This window comes from Mirounga leonina, unplaced genomic scaffold, assembly GCF_011800145.1.
Source record: "Mirounga leonina isolate KUSES-001 unplaced genomic scaffold, KU_Mleo_1.0 Mir_366, whole genome shotgun sequence".
NCBI classification, from domain to species: Eukaryota; Metazoa; Chordata; class Mammalia; order Carnivora; family Phocidae; genus Mirounga; species Mirounga leonina.
The window spans coordinates 13,937,691-13,953,264 of NW_023270709.1; the positions used below are offsets into that span (position 1 = coordinate 13,937,691).

At 42.7% G+C, this 15,574-nt stretch overlaps 1 protein-coding gene across 1 annotated transcript in view; it reads right to left on the reverse strand.

Moving 5' to 3' along the window:
• Positions 1 to 2,819: 2,819 nt before the first annotated feature.
• The window catches only part of ADTRP (androgen dependent TFPI regulating protein), a 61,038-nt gene continuing 48,283 nt past the window's right edge, over positions 2,820 to 15,574 (reverse strand). The window contains exons 5-6 of the mRNA XM_034985679.1: positions 12,036 to 12,187; positions 2,820 to 5,734 (exon numbers count right to left, since the gene is read on the reverse strand). Of these exons, the coding sequence (XP_034841570.1) occupies positions 5,700 to 5,734; positions 12,036 to 12,187 (187 nt within the window). The 3' untranslated portion in view covers positions 2,820 to 5,699. The remainder of the gene's footprint in view (positions 5,735 to 12,035; positions 12,188 to 15,574) is intronic.

Consider the following 15,574-nt stretch of genomic DNA (forward strand, 5'->3'; position numbering starts at 1 on the left):
GCTCTGGGACTGGTTGACAAGATGTGTGGGTAAGAAGGAATCTTGGTGGGGCACCTGGGTGGCTCAGTCGGTTGAGCGACTGACTTCCGCTCAGGTCATGATTCCAGGGTCCTGGGATGGAGCCCCGCATCTGGCTCCCTGCTCAACAGGGAGTCTGCTTCTCCCTCTCCCTCTGCTGTTCTCCCTGCTTGTGTTCTCTCTCTTTCTGTCAAATAAATAAAATCTAAAAAAACCCAAAAAACAAAAAACAAGAAGGGATCGTGGGGAAGTTCAATCCAGCTGAAGCTCTTCAAGAGCCAATGGAATCCATTTTTTTTTTCTTTGCTCTGCCTCCTCTCCTTTTTAAGAATGGTGACAATCCAACACTAACTTCTCTCCCCAGCTCTAGAGCAAACTGAAATTCCTGTAGTGCCGGCCAGACAGTCAAGATTGGAAACATCGAGAGTGGCATGTCACAGCTGTGCCTTCTCTTTCCACTCCTCCAAAGGCATGCAGAATTTTGTTGACCCACCAGTGGCCAAGATCACTGTCTAGCTCTCTTTGGGGGTACACTGACCATAGATTAGCTCCCTAGTGGGATGGAGTTATCTCTTGGCCACCCACATGGTAAAAACATTGTGACCGAGGCAAGGTTTGTTTTTGGAGTCTGCAGCTAACCCTTTCTGAACCTTTTTCTTTCTTTCCAATATCCTCATTTTCACTCTGCTAAGCATACCTTTTCCCCTATTAAACACTTGCTTTCAAGTCATCAAATATCCTTCATTGATCATTGCATACGAATGAGTGTAAGTCAACAGGTCACCTCTCTCATTTATGTGTTAAATGGGTCTCTCCATGTCCAGGGGAATACTTTATCCATGGTGAGGGATTTTTTTGTACATTTGTAAGATATTTGGAGTGGCAGTAAGAGCAGAGACCCTTTCCATGGTCCCAGTCATACCATGGAAGTGGCTGAAGAAGTCTCGGTTAAGAAAAAGTAAGAGTCAGACCAGGCCAAGCCTTGATGATAAGAAAGGGCAGAGCAGGAACCTAAAAGAAAATAAGTTCTGATGTAAACGGGATTTATCTTCAGTGCTCCCCCTGCCCCCACTTCTCTTTTGGGGATCAGTCTTCCTGATTTGGATCAGTACCCTGTAGGCGCTCTTTGGGGTAATCAGGGCTATCCAGTCGTCCAATCTGGAGCTCCACCTGCATGCAATCTTTATTCTCCAGGCCATTCCTCAGCTGCTTTTCCTCTTTATCAAAATTTATTTGCACTATGTTCCATTCTGTCAATGTGCTTTCCACTGCTAGGTCCCACGAAACTATAACCTGATCATCACGGGTAATAGGATTCTGGGATTTAACATGGAGAGAGTATCTTCAGTGAAATGGTGGCTCTCATGTTGACAATCTCAGCTTCTGGGAAAGGGGTAAGATTACTGGTGATGAAGCCTATAGAATTAAGAAGCTGTAAGTAACCCCAAGTCAATTCTCTGTACATATTTCCAGTACTCTGTCACGGTGTAGAGCTAGGCCTTGTTGGGGATACAGACAACTCGACGTAGCCCCTGGTCTCAGTGAGCTTGCAGTCAAGCAGGGTGGAATGGAGAATCTTGGATGCCACCACTCCTTTAAATAATCTTATTTACTCATGGTAGGTATTATCATATGACTTTAAAGAACCAAGCCTCAGAAAAGTAAACTCTTTTCGCCAGGTTCTAATTACGTAGCAAGGGGTGGAGTCAGGTTGAATTCAGATCTGCTGTGGTTCTTAAGCTCATGTTCTTTCCAGCTTCCCAACTGCTATGGGAGCAGAAGCCAAGAGGCTGGATGATGGACAGAGATGCAAAGCTGGGTGGGACAGGTATGGCCCGCTCTGGGGTGTAGAGAAGGGAATGAGTCTTGTGCCTCAGAGAGCTAGAGGGAACTTTGTAGAAGACTGGGAAGTGGCGCCCAGGAAAGTCAGAAGCCACGAAGAACAACTTGTTTATGTAACAGTTGCTGGACAAACAGCAGTCTTTTCAGGGAGGGAGAGCAGTTTAATGGAAATAGGAATAAAATCATGCTGGAGGCCAAAACAAGGGGTACTTAAGAGGATGAAAATTATTCCCTGTGGGTCACCTGCTCTTTTACCCCATCTGCAGCCGAGGGAGAGGGGGAGAGCCAGTGTAGGAGAGGGTTTCCATAGTCTAAGGGATGGGACCTCTGCAAACCTGGCCAGGCCCACAGTCTTATCCGGAATCGCTGCCACAGAGGAGGACAGTCAGGGTCCCCAAGGTGAGGGGCTTTTTCTCAGAAGTCCCTGATGACACAGGTTGTGAGCTTCTGGGGAGAAAGGGCGAGGGAGCCAGGTGCTTCTCCCTTCTCTTTTTGGAATCCTGGCCAGTTACAATTTACATAACACAGCTTAATCCACAGAAACACGAGCTGGGAGGCAGGTTCTTTCTCTCTCTCTCTCTCTTTTTTCCTCTCTGAGACACGGAAACCTTTATTTTCTCCCTACACCACAAACTGGTGCTGTTAAATAATATTGGATAATTGCACCTGTCGTACTCCCCACATTGTGCTGAGGAAAAATAATTGCTGGTTTTCTGCTTTGCAGTTTAGCTGTGACTTCGTCATTTGACTTGGAGCATGTCATTTTCTCCCATTTTAGACTGTACAGCCAAACTGTGTGAAAGGACCGCGGGTAGCAGCCCTGCGTGTGAGTGGGCGCGGGCCTCATTCAGCAATGATTTCTAATTTATACAGCATTGAAAATGCACAGCTATAAATAAACAGTTCTGACTGGCTTTGCTGCCTACTCAAGTGCTTTATTAAAAAAAAAAAAAAGAAAAGAAAAAGAGCCACCAACTGCATGAGAGAGGAAAACAATGTCTGGGTAAGGATTCTGGTTTCTGACACTTGGGTCCGGGAGGGAGAGGCCCAGACCTGGGATGGGTTCAGGGCTCAGCCAGGTGGCCTTCTGGGAAGCCTGGCCTCCCCACTCCTCCCTTGGCCCCCTCCCACTCCTCGCGTGCAGGCGCCACGTGTTTGGGGATTACAGTATATGCAACTAACTTCCTGTTATGACAAGTATTGCAAGCGAGTAGGTGCAGAGGAGCTGAAAATAGCTTGAGAAATGCATGACCCATTTGAGGAGAGGATGGGGCTAATGGATTGTTTAGGCAAACTGGGTAAGTCTTCACCCCAAGTTGAAAATTGGTGTTACATGTGAGATAGCAACGCTAGAACGTATGGACCAATCCACGAGGCATTGGAGGTGCTCCTCTCTCTGCCTCTGTGGATGAGAGTTTCCATCAAGTTGGCATCCCCTGACCACCACCTTCGGTCCAGCCTTGCAGATATACACACATTTTTGCTTTGTTAAGTAAAAGCTTTCAGATGGCCAGTTACTGCTCTGCTCTATAATCAAGAGATAGGAAGATGGCCTTAGGAATTGACCACGCATGTGACCTTGGACCAGTGACATACCAGAGCTAACTCCTGTGGTCCTTTCGAGGACCAAATAGTTATGCATATCTCTTCCCAGCTCTGCCTTCAGTGGCCTGTTGGTAGCTTGAAAAAGGTTGTGGTGGAGTGTTCCCACCACGGAATGGGCAATCACTATAAATAGGGGCCTTACAATTTTCCTTTTTATGGTGAGTTGGTTTTTAAACATTTATTGGCACACCAATATCAGAAACTCAGTTTCTTCATTTGGAAAATGAGGACGCGATACATTTTCTACTTAAAAGATTCTCATGAGGATAAAACGAGATCATGGGGGTGAGTGAGTTTGTCAATTACAAGACCCTACACAAATATTATTGCTGATTCTCTCCTCATGTGGTTGGTATTGTCTTCTAACCACTAACGACCTAGCCTTCTGTAGGCAGCAAATCCTACAAACCTCTTAATGAATGTTTATTTAGAGTATTTCGTGTTTGTTGCAGGTGTTTTGTTGCTTCTCCTTTCTTAAGCTCTAGCAGCAAGGGGAGCCAGGAGGTGCTCGTGTATATTTGCTCAATGGGAGGCGGTTCTGAGGTATTTCTGGCACTGGAATGGATCCTGCATCATGGTCAGTCATACAGAAATCAAGGTTTAATTTGGTCCCAGGGACAGTGAAGCCACAAATAGAATTCAGCAGGCTCATCCAAGCCAAGAGCTTACTATCACTCTGAGAAGTATGCAGCCCCAGTCATCTTTGGGGTGTGGAAAATTTAGGTGATCCCCTGCCAGCTTCGAATTTGGGGAATTTCCACTGTGACAACTGCTTCTGGGCTTCTTCTGAGACCAGGTGCTCCGAGCACTCAAGCAGCAGCAGGTATAGAGTTCCCAGTTCAATCCAAAAAAGACTTGCGGCTCATATTTATATATTAGTAGATAAAGGATTAGGAAGACAGCAGGTTTCTTGGTGCCTGTTCTAGGCTTCCCGGGGCTGCCTGCGTGTTGTGGCAGTCTGCCCTCTTCTCTAACTCAAGACCATTTTTGGTATTTCTGAGGTTTTCTGGTCTTGGAATAGATATGGCACAGTGGCCAGTCATAGAGCCATCAAGGTTTGATGTGGTTCTAGGAATAATTTTTACCAACATGTACCCATTTTTACCAGATTTCTTCTGAATGGTGGTAGGTTGGGAAACCCAAGTACAATTTACTCTGCTGTCCACACCCAGCCCACATGGACCTGGTGAAGCACCGCTAGACTCCATGCTTACCCACTAGTAGACCCTTATCATCTGTGTTCTTTACAAAATGTGCCTGTAAATAAAGACCCAGAAAAACTCACTAGGAAGATCAAAGCAGGGTTCGTGAATGTGCTTGTTAATCACCTAGCCATCAGCTTTGTTAAACCATAAGCTAACTCAGCAAAGTGATTTGTGCCAAAGCATTCTTGGGGGTCCTCAGGGCCATGTCACATCCCATCACTTACTCCCCAGGTAAGATGTACATTTATTTGATGAACGAAGCAATATTCGAATGGAAGAGATTTTGATGGCGATGTTGTGAAGCCCCATATTTGGACCTGCGCCGAATGCTTGCTCACAAGAGGGGCAAATTGCCCCATATTTTTTAAAACTTACTTTCTCATTGCCCCAGTTAATCTGCTCTCTTATCGGGTGGACAGATGACTTTGGTAGCACCCATCTCCCTACATCTCTATCTAGACTGAGGAAAACAAAATCAATGCGCAGTCCATGAAAATAGCTAGTTGACAAAAATACTTATTTTTAGGAAAGTTAGGGTCATTCAAAATGGCACAAGACTGGGAGTTAGAAGATCTGGGGGACAAATGCTATTATCTTGGTTGTGACACTTAGTTCTTTGGCCCTCGTGCAGATTACTTCTCAGCTAGGTCCTCAACACCCTCCTCTGTAAAGTGAAGAGTTTTGGTGATCCCAAATCCCTTTCTCTCTCTAAACATTCTCTAAAGCCGAGTTATGTGAGTTTCCTTGGCCTTTGGCCAGATTTTGACCACAGAGGCCAGACGAAGGTAACAAATTCTGAGACAACAGTTGTTTTTGGCATGTCCAGTAAACCTTGCAAAAAAACGAAGAGTCCCCAAATTAAGCTACCTTCACAAACCCTCTTATTAAATTTAGATATCATTCCCTGTCCTTTCTACCTTCCTATATTGCTCCACCACCTCCCCAACCAGAAAAAAAAAAGAAAGAAAGAAAAGAAAAAAAAAACTCTCATGTTTTCTTCCTCCTTTGTTCTTGGAAAACAGCCTGTGATCACTTCCTCTTTTTCCTTGGCTGCATCGTGTCACCTGTATGATGAAGAATAGAGAGAGACATCAGACTTCAGGGTTTCCCTAATAGGTATTCTTGTGAGGGTAGACATTCACCCTGACTTGGGACAGTAGAAAGTCAAGGACATTTAGCCCAAGGCAAGAAGATGTACTTTGCAGAGTTCTGAAAACCTAGCACCTCTGCAGAAAGGACAAGAAGCAACTCTATTGGGCGCCTGGGTGGCTCAGTCGTTAAGCATCTGCCTTCAGCTCAGGTCATGATCCCAGGGTCCTGGGATCGAGTCCCACATTGGGCTCCCTGCTCGGCGGGAAGCCTGCTTCTCCTTCTCCCACTCCCCTTGCTTGTGTCCCTGCTCTCGCTATCTCTCTCTCTCTGTCAAATAAATAAATAAAATCTTAAGAAAAAAAAAAAAAAGAAGCAACTCTGTTGTCTCCACTTGGTTCTTGGCTCACAGCTAGCCTGTTGACCAATGGTGCCATTTGCCTTCACGGGGTTCTGCAGGTCAAATGTGAGCCACTGATTGAGGTTGTTTTTGGCCAAGCGTTTACAGGCTACACACAATCCATCAACAAACTCTGAGATTGTGCAAATGGAGATGAAGAGACATCAAATTAGAGAAGAAAGAGAAGAGTGGAGATTCACCTAATTAGGGTTCATCCCATGACCTCTCCCCAAATCAACATAACAGCCTGAATGGAGGAGTACTGGCATATTGATTAGATTTTAGTAAGCTCATTAGAAGGGTTTTCTTCTGCTGAAGTTATAGCCCTAGATTTCTAGAATGACTTCATTCAGCCAACAAGTTGGTACCTCTCTATTTATTGATCATAAATCTTTGCATAAGCTCTGAAATTTCTAACACTTCATTAGTGCATTATCCTTCCCACTTGTTGTAAATGTTATCAGTCCTACTTTGAAAACTTTTCTCAAATCAGCCTCTCCTTGCCCATTCCAGAGGCCTATTAGTTCTGGCTCGGTGCCACAGCAACCTCATGCTTCTACTTTCATGCTTCACCCTTCAAATCCCACCCCCGTCCATCAGTTATGCCCTTCAATGTCTTCTACTAATTTTATTTTGCTAGAATTCCACTTCTCATAGGCTGTAGTTACTGATGACTTGAAGTCTCCTTCATCACCCTGATTTTCGAGGAGAGCCGACTCCTAATCACACAGCCCTTAGGGCCATCCTATATTCATGTCTCTCAACATTTTTAAGGACAGTCCTCTCTCTCCTTCTTCTACTCATCAATCCAGATATCCTCACTCACTCCAGGGAAGCCTTACTAAGTTATCCAGCTTTAGAGGCTTCATGTCGTTTTCATTTATGCTCTCACTTATTTTTCATTTTTGATGTGGATTCTCTCCTCCCCCACCAGGTCTTCTGTACGTTAGGTCTCTAAGTACAAACCCAGAACCTTCTTTTTTCTAAAGCATACACTCTTTGCCCATAATAAATCCTTTGTCAGCCAAATGACGCATTAATTCCTTCATGTTCAAGAGCTTGAGCAATGTAAACTTCTCAACTTAGTTGCCCCTGCAGTCCCTCTGAAGGCTCCTAAAACCCGCTTACCAACCCCAACCCCTCGAGTGTAACTGTAATCATAACCACATCCTTCAACCCAGGTGCCCAGGATTGGAGAGTCCTTCTCCATTGAAGAAACACAACAGATACCAAAAGGCTTAGAGAGAACGAGCCCAGGAGTGGGAGTGATGCCAGGAAGTTCCTTTGTGGGAGGAGAGCAGGTGACTCCTTCCCCAGGATCAGAGTCTCCCGCATCCAACAATAAGCAGCTAGACAGAGCACTAAGACATTGCCATAGACCCACAAATATGTTGGAGAAGGCATCGTCCCAAAATGTGTCTCTGGGACTTCCAACAGTCATTTCTTCTGTAGTGACTTACGTGGTGTGAACATCACAGAAATCATATTTTTCTTTTTGTTTCTAGCAGGTGGGAGGTGGGTCCTTAGTCCTGAATCCTGGAGCTGAGCAGTCTCTAGGCTTCTCTGAGTCCTCAGAATTTATCTCTGACTCTGATTCCACAATACATGGCTGGAGATTGGGAGTTGTTGACTTAGTAATAGATCTTCTTATCTTACTCAAAGTTCACAACATGGATTTCATATTCTGACTGGGAAATAACGTTGTTCGTTATCCCTCTTTCCTTCATGGCAGGGCAATTTCTCCCTAGGAATGCCTCCTAGTTGGCAGTTAGGGAGCTAAGTCCACCCGTCATTCATTTTAGTCCTTTCTTTATCCTCTGTTAGATAGTACCAAGGAATAAAGATATTTTAGGCCAAACATTTAATGTTTGTCTTGTGCAAGATCCAAACGTTTTCTGCTGTCATGGCAAAAAAAAAAAAAAAAAAACAACAACAACAAAAAAACCCAAACTCATTCTTTTAATCAACATCACTATGGATACCATATGTAATTATATTCCTTATTATTCCAATAGTCAGAAAACAGAGTAAGTAAAAACATTTTATTCACAAAGATTTACACCTCTGTATCTACAATCACAAAAGCTACTGCTGCTAGACTTTGAACTGAAAATTTGAAGAACATTTGCCTAGTTTCCGCGGGTTGGCTTGGAAAAGGGTGAGAAGGCAGATGGTTGGGGAGATAGGAGGTGTTAGAAGAATGAGGTTTGAACATGAATGAGTAAAAGTTTCAGTGCAGACATAGCAGGAAGGAGATGGAGCTGAGGTTCTGGCTGGAGAAATTCTTGTGGGAAGAGAGGCAGTGAAAGGAGAAGCAATAATCCAATGTGGACTCTGAGCTAAGAGAGATGAAATTAGGACAAGAAAGGCAAAAAGGAGATATATTTCTGTTATTGACCAAATGCTGCTCCTGTAGGACCGTGCTTTAGAAATACACGTGGAGTCATCTCCTGATAAGAGTCTTTTGTTATGAAATGATCAGGGACAATGTGCAAGGCAGAAAAAAACTTAAATTGCTTCATGGGTAAAACCAAAGAGGTAGACTAGGTGGCCTCTAAGCAGCTTTCAGCAATAAAATCTCCCTTTAAAAAAAATCTGGTCTACAGAAAATAGTATTAAAGGAAGGTTTTAATGTCCTCCTGTCCAAGCCATAGACACAAAGTCACTTGGTTAGACTTGAATTTTCATCTGATGAATTCTACTTAGGGTGGAAAGGATTTATGGTCGCAGGCCCTGACAAAGGTTAGCCTGACTCTCGGCACATGTCCCTCAGGAATGTTAGCAAAGGGGTAGTGGGCCAGAGATAAGCTGATTGCCTCTCCAGCCACACCCACCCAGAAGAGGCCCTGCCATGGGGGCCTGGCGCTTACCTCTTTTTGAGCCTGATATATCCTGTGGGTTGTGTTTCTTTTTCTGAGGAACTCATGTCTTGATGTCAGCATTGTTGTGTCTTATTAAGGAAAAGAGAGAAAGAGAGGAAGGAAGGAAGGAAGGGAGGAAGGAAGGAAGGAAAAGAGAAGGAGAAAAAGAGAAAGAAAAAGAAGAAAAAGAGAAAGGAAAAGAGGAAGAGAGGGAGGGAGGGAGAGAGGGAGCACACGATTGAATGTCCATGCCTTGACAATGCTAAACTACATGCACACTCGCATGTCCAGCATTCACCAGGAATGTCCTAGGCAGACTGGCACAGGTGGTCACCTGACTTAGAGGTCATCCCATCACTGAAAAGTTGAAGTGTTTCGACACAGCTTCCGTGGTTGGTTTGTAGCCAGGTGAGAGACATACCCTGGTTTTCTTGATTTCTATTCCAGTGTCCTTCCCCATATTTTGCACTGCCTGCCCTAACACGCATCTCTTTTTCAACAGCTCTCCAACCAGTATACCATAGCATCACCATCTATGCTCCTTAAACTCTCTGCCCAATACTTTCATCTCCGACCATTATAGTCACTCCTTGACCACTGTCTCCCGAAGCCCTGTGTACAAAGTCCCATTTAATGCCTAAAGAAAAGAGCCCTTAGATATCTTCTTTCTGCATTGATTGAATACGCTAATGGAAAGGGGAGTGTCAAAGATGGATAAGACACACTCCTAACCCTTACAGAACTCAGAGTCTTGTGTAAAAACATATCTCCATGCAGACCATAGAAGGCTTCCTGGAAGAGGTGAGTTGATGGTGTGAGACAGGCAAAGACTGGGGGATGTGAGAGACTGAAGCCCATGGTGGGGAGGAACAACATCAATGTGTAAAGAAAACGAGTAATTTGGTGGTTCTGCTGGAGCACACATTTAGACAATGGAGATCAAAAGCCACGGCAGGGACTGGTTCACAGAGCCCCTCGAGTGTCATTCCAAGAGTTTGGACTTTCATCTGTAAACTGGGGAAGGCTTTAAGTGTTTTGAGCAGAATAAGACATGAGAAAATGTGCTCACATAGATAGCTCTGTTTAGTTTTACGCAATTTAAAATGTTCACTACAAATGGGATGTTAAGTGATCTAATTTCTCTTTTAATTTTTACTAGACCATTTGTAATTATGATCTGTTTAGAACTTAACCCATTTATGATCCTATTCTGATGCTATATAGGACTTTTGGCCCAGTCTATTCTTTAAGGATTTAAAAATCTAGACGGAGGAGAGGAATGCATGGCCACCTACGTGTGTGTCTGTCACTCACAGGAATGTTCGCATGTGCACGTGTGTGGGTCCACATGTTGATGCTAGCCTATTTGCTCATTGGGACCTAAATGTAGTGAAAAATTGGATGTAGCTCTTAACCAATGAAGGTTATTTAAAAGAGCTTTGTGCTGAAAATAATATTAAATTTGGTGAAAAATTTTTTTAATTCAGCGGACGTCTTAAAGTCACTGCAGAGTAACAACTTAGAAGTTAATCATTATTGAATTCAATACAATTGTTAAAAAAGTTATTGTTCTGTAAGCTCTGAATAATCACATTTTTCTCTGCAAATTTCCAATGGATTAGTTTCTTCCTTTTTTTAATATAGATTTGGGGAAGGCATCAAAAACCTTACCAAGAACTTCAAGGAGCCAAACTAGTTAGAATTAGATGTCAACACATCTGAAATGTCAACACATTTTTTTTTCTCTGCTCTGGATAATTTCCTGTGATTTGGAATTCTGATTTTGGGAGTAAATTTTAGTATTCTGTGTTTTAAGTGTTTGCTTTCAAGGATAGTGCCTTTGAGATTTCCCCAACCAGTTACATTCTCCAAGAGTAGAAAACATATGAAAAAGCCAAGTGGCATGCTTATTTCTCCAGGGTCTCATTTTCCTCTCAGAAATATACACTCTTATGAAACTGTCATGGTTTTTTTTTGTTGGTGGTGGTGGTTTGTTTTGTTGTTGTTGTTGTTGTTGTTGTTGTTCTGGGGTACATGGGCTTGTGTTTTCACACCAGTTCATAGATTGGGCAGCAGATGCCACTTGGGCCGTTTCTATTTTGATAGAACAGAATGGCATGTGGGCGTGTGATGTGGGGGACTGTATGTTGATCTTGCTTCCTCATATACAAAATCAGGCTATGCTTCCTGCGCTTCCCTTTGGGGAGGGAAAAATCATGATTATTTTGCAACCTGACTTTTTGATGGTTACTTTTCCAACAAAATAATATTCTGCGGGCGGGGATGGTGGGAGAAGCAAGGAGGAGAATAAAATCTTCCATTTTAAAATCATCTGAGTTAAGCTTTTTTTGTTTTTTTGTTTGTTTGTTTTTTGTTGTTGTTTTTAAGAAGCAACATGGTTCCAGCTACCTATAATTAGAAAGCTTTGTTTGCTGACATATTCACTTTGCCCAAGACCCTGTTTAAATGAGAATTCCCATCTCAAGTATAGGATGTGATTTTGTCTGGTAAAAGTTTTACTAAGGGTTGAGAAGCAACCTAATGGCAGAAGGATGGGAGAGCATCTGGGAAAGCACTGCTGATGTTGGAAGAACAAAGAGGATCATCTGGATCCCTATCCTTCAAAAAAGGAAACCTTGACATGTAACAGCTTGTATCCCTTAGTCCCTCACTTATGGGAGGAAGAATCTGAGTTCATTTTTTTTCATGCTGGGGATGATGACACCTTGCTCTCTGGGTCCTGAGCTCGCTAAACAAGATTATTTTTAGCCTTGAAATTAAATGAGGTGTCGTTTGGGGGAGGAGGAGAGATAATTTGATGGGATCCTTTGAGAAAACTCAAACTTCCCCCAGGCTTTCCCTTAGCCTACTTTGGGAGGACCTGTCTGAATCCTTTGAACAAAGGCATTAAGCATCATTGACTTCTGCTCTTGGACTAGTTCCTCCTGTTTCCAGGAGGAGTGGAAAAAGTATAAGGAAGGCATGTTTCTGTAGGTAAAAGAGAAACAAACTGACCCCATTTCCAGTGGTTGAGCTTCTCTCCAAGTAGATAGATGCCGGCACTAAAGATGTAGCTGAGAGAGAAGAAGGCTGTTAGACCCACCGGGCTGAGTTTGGCAAACACAGGATACACCCAAGTACCCGTCTCAGAGTAGATCCATAGGACCCTGCAGAAAATGACAAGTCACAATAATTAGGATGGTGGCGGTGACTTGGTGGTGGAGTCATTTTATCCTCAAGATCAGTGGGGTTTTGGAGCCCAAGCAGATGAAAAGAAGCCATGGGGATCATTTGTCAACAGCTGAGGTGTTCCACAAACCTACAGAAGTGATTCTTTTCTGGATAAATAGATTTGATTCAAAGAGACATCCTATTTCATAAGCTGGGCTTGGCTATTTTACCTAATCCATTAAAATTCAATGTTGGTGAAAGAATATGGGAGAACATCAAACACATCATCAGCCAAAGAGAGTATGTGAGGACATGAATTATTCCTTTCCCTGAGAGGTATGACCTGCTGAAACATTGAACCTGCTAAGATGGCATCATTCGCTGGCTCTCAGCCAGACAAGTGGGGTTTGCTTTTCTGTACCTAAGAGTCAGGTGTAGCTTTTCATTAGCCCTCTGAGTCTGTTGGAGTAAGAGGGACAGAGATTGAGCATTATTGCTTTATTACAATATGCCTCTTAGAGGTAGGAGGGGTTTAACTGTCGGCCCTGATTTCAGCTCATGAATATAGCCGTGGATAAAGTGTTCAGTAGGAAAGCATGGATTTACAGGAGGCTCAGATCTTGCTCATGTGAGGATAGCATAGAAGTCATTTCTGGAAGCCAAGAGAAGGAAAAGAAATGCTAGGAGAGGAGCCACGATGTCTAAGCAAAGCCTGCAAATGCAGCATGCTGGAAACCAACTGCACTGGAAGATGCCAAAATCTGAAATAACTTTTAAAATTAAATATGGGGAAGATGATGTATCAACTAAGTTTATAATTGGTTAAGAGGACAGAATCTGGAACCAGCCTTCTGTGATACAAATCCTAGTTCTGCCATCTATTAGCTATCTTACCTTCAGCAGTTTATTCAGCCCTTCTGTCCCCTGCCTTCATGTGAAAAGTGGGGGGTGCACACAGCATACATATTATAAAGCTGTCATCAAGATTAAGGGAGTTAACACATGTAAAATAAAGTAGTGCCTGGCCCATTGTGATCATTTAATAAGAGTTCTAAAGCTTCTCTCTTCTTAGGGATGGCACAGAGGGGTCCTAGAAACCTTTCTTTGAGGCTCCTTATCTCTTGTAACAATTAGGATAGGCTAGGTCATGCTTCAGAAACAACATTCAAATTTGGATACCTCGGGTTATCAAAAGAGTTCAGAAGGAAGAATAAAATTCTGAGCCTAATTAAACTTTCAGAAATCCAAGTGTACTTTTGGTTGTTTCAAATACTTGAAATTTGTCAAATGTTCGTGGAAGAGACAAGGACTAGTATGAGGGTCAGGACTGGAGTGAGGCAAGAGAGTCACCAACGGTATGAAGTTTAAGATGCCAACTCTGTATATCAAAGGACATAGTCAAAAAATTAAAAAGGAAACCTATGTAATGGGAAAAAATATTTTCAAATCATATACCTGGTAGAGGATTAATATCCATAATATACAAAGAACTCCTCCAACTCAACAACAGCAAGAAAAAAACCCAACAACCCAATTAAAAATGGACAAGAGACTCAATAGACATCTTTCCAAAGAAGACAAACAAATGGCCAACACACACCTGAAAAGATACTCAACATCACTTATTATTAGGGAACTGCAAATCAAAACTATAAAGAGATACCACTTCACACCCATTAGGATGGCTAATATCAAGTGTTGGAGAGGCTGTGGAGAAATTGGAATCCTTATGCACCATTGGTAGGTACACAAAACAGTTTAACTGCTATGGAAAACAGTGTGGCAGTTACTCAAAAAATTAAATATAGAATTACCATATGATCTAGCAATTCTACTTCCCTGTATATACCCAAAAGAATTGAAAGCAAGAACTCAAAGAGATATTTGTACTGTGTTGATAGCATTATTCTCAATAGTGAAAACATGGAAGCACCAAGTGTCCATCCATGGATGAACTGATACATAAAATGTGGTATAAATATGCAATGGAATATCATTAAGCCTTAAAAAAGAAGGAAATTCTGACACATGCTACAACATGAATGAACACTGAGGATATTATGTTAAATGAAATTAACCAGCCACAAAAAGACAAATATTATCTGATTCCACCTATATGAGGTACCTAAAGTCATCAAATTCATAGAGATAGAAAGTAGAATGGGGGCTGTCAGGGCTTGTGGGAAGGAAGGAATGGGGATTTCCTGTTTCATGTGTACAGATTTTCAGGGCACCTGGGTGGCTCAGTTGGTTAAGCATCTGAGTCTTGATTTCAGCTCAGGTCATGATCTCAAGGTCTTGAGATAGAGCCCTGCACTGGGCTCCATGTTAGGCATGGAGCCTGCTTGAGATTCTTTCTCTCTCTCTCTCCCTCTGCCCCTCCCCACCCCCCACACACTCTAAATAAATAAAGAAAGAAAATCTTTAAACAGACTCTGCTAGGTTCCTCCGTGTCTACCTCACCTACTTCATATTTCACTGTGCTTATCTATGGTGATACCTATGTTCCTGGGGCAGAACCCCATCTAAATTCTTTTTGGCAATTGGGGGAAGGTCAAAGTTTCTTTCTGGGCCTTCTGTTTCTTAAAAATAATGACTCTAAAATAGTCCTCATGCCAAAGAGACACATTTTGGGTGGAAATTTTGCTCCCTTACCTTATTCTGATCAACATTGGAATTCTGTGAGATGCACATTCCATGGGCATGTACATCAGAAGGATATCCATAGCACATGTCTCTTGCATGGCTGCTTCTCATGACAGGCCAAGAAAGGTATAAGGGACAGAAAGTAAATCCCCAAGGAGCTAGGGCTAAGAATTTGGGGTTAACAAGGAGATGTGAATGCACTCCAAATGGATTGTTTTAATTAGCTCACTTTGTTTACTTTATATACTAGAAATTAGGGCTTCCTAGTTTCCATGCCCATTTATATAAGATAGTCGGCAAATAAGGACATTCCCCTAGAGGCATGGAAAGTTTCTCTTTGTTTACTTCATTTTTGTTTCCTTCAGCATAAGGTTCCACAAAGGAAAGTTCCTGAGGTAAGTTAATGAAGTCTGTAGTTTTACAGAAAAAGTGCAGAGAAAGTTATAGGTGTGTTAAGTATCAGCGAAAAAGTAATAAAAACAAATAATGGTATCAGACAAGAGTGCAATTATTTAATGAGGGGCAGCCAGTGAGAGGCCTGGGTGAGGAGATGCTCATACTCAGGTGGGTCACATCTTTTTATTTTTTTTAAGATTTATTTGTTTATTTTTTTGAGAGAGAGAGCATGAGCAGGGGGGGATCTTAGTCAATGTCAGCTCTTCCCCAGCCCCATGTAGGATCCCATGAAACCACATCTAAATGTTTGTCCACTGCACCCCACTCCAGGCTTTTCATCT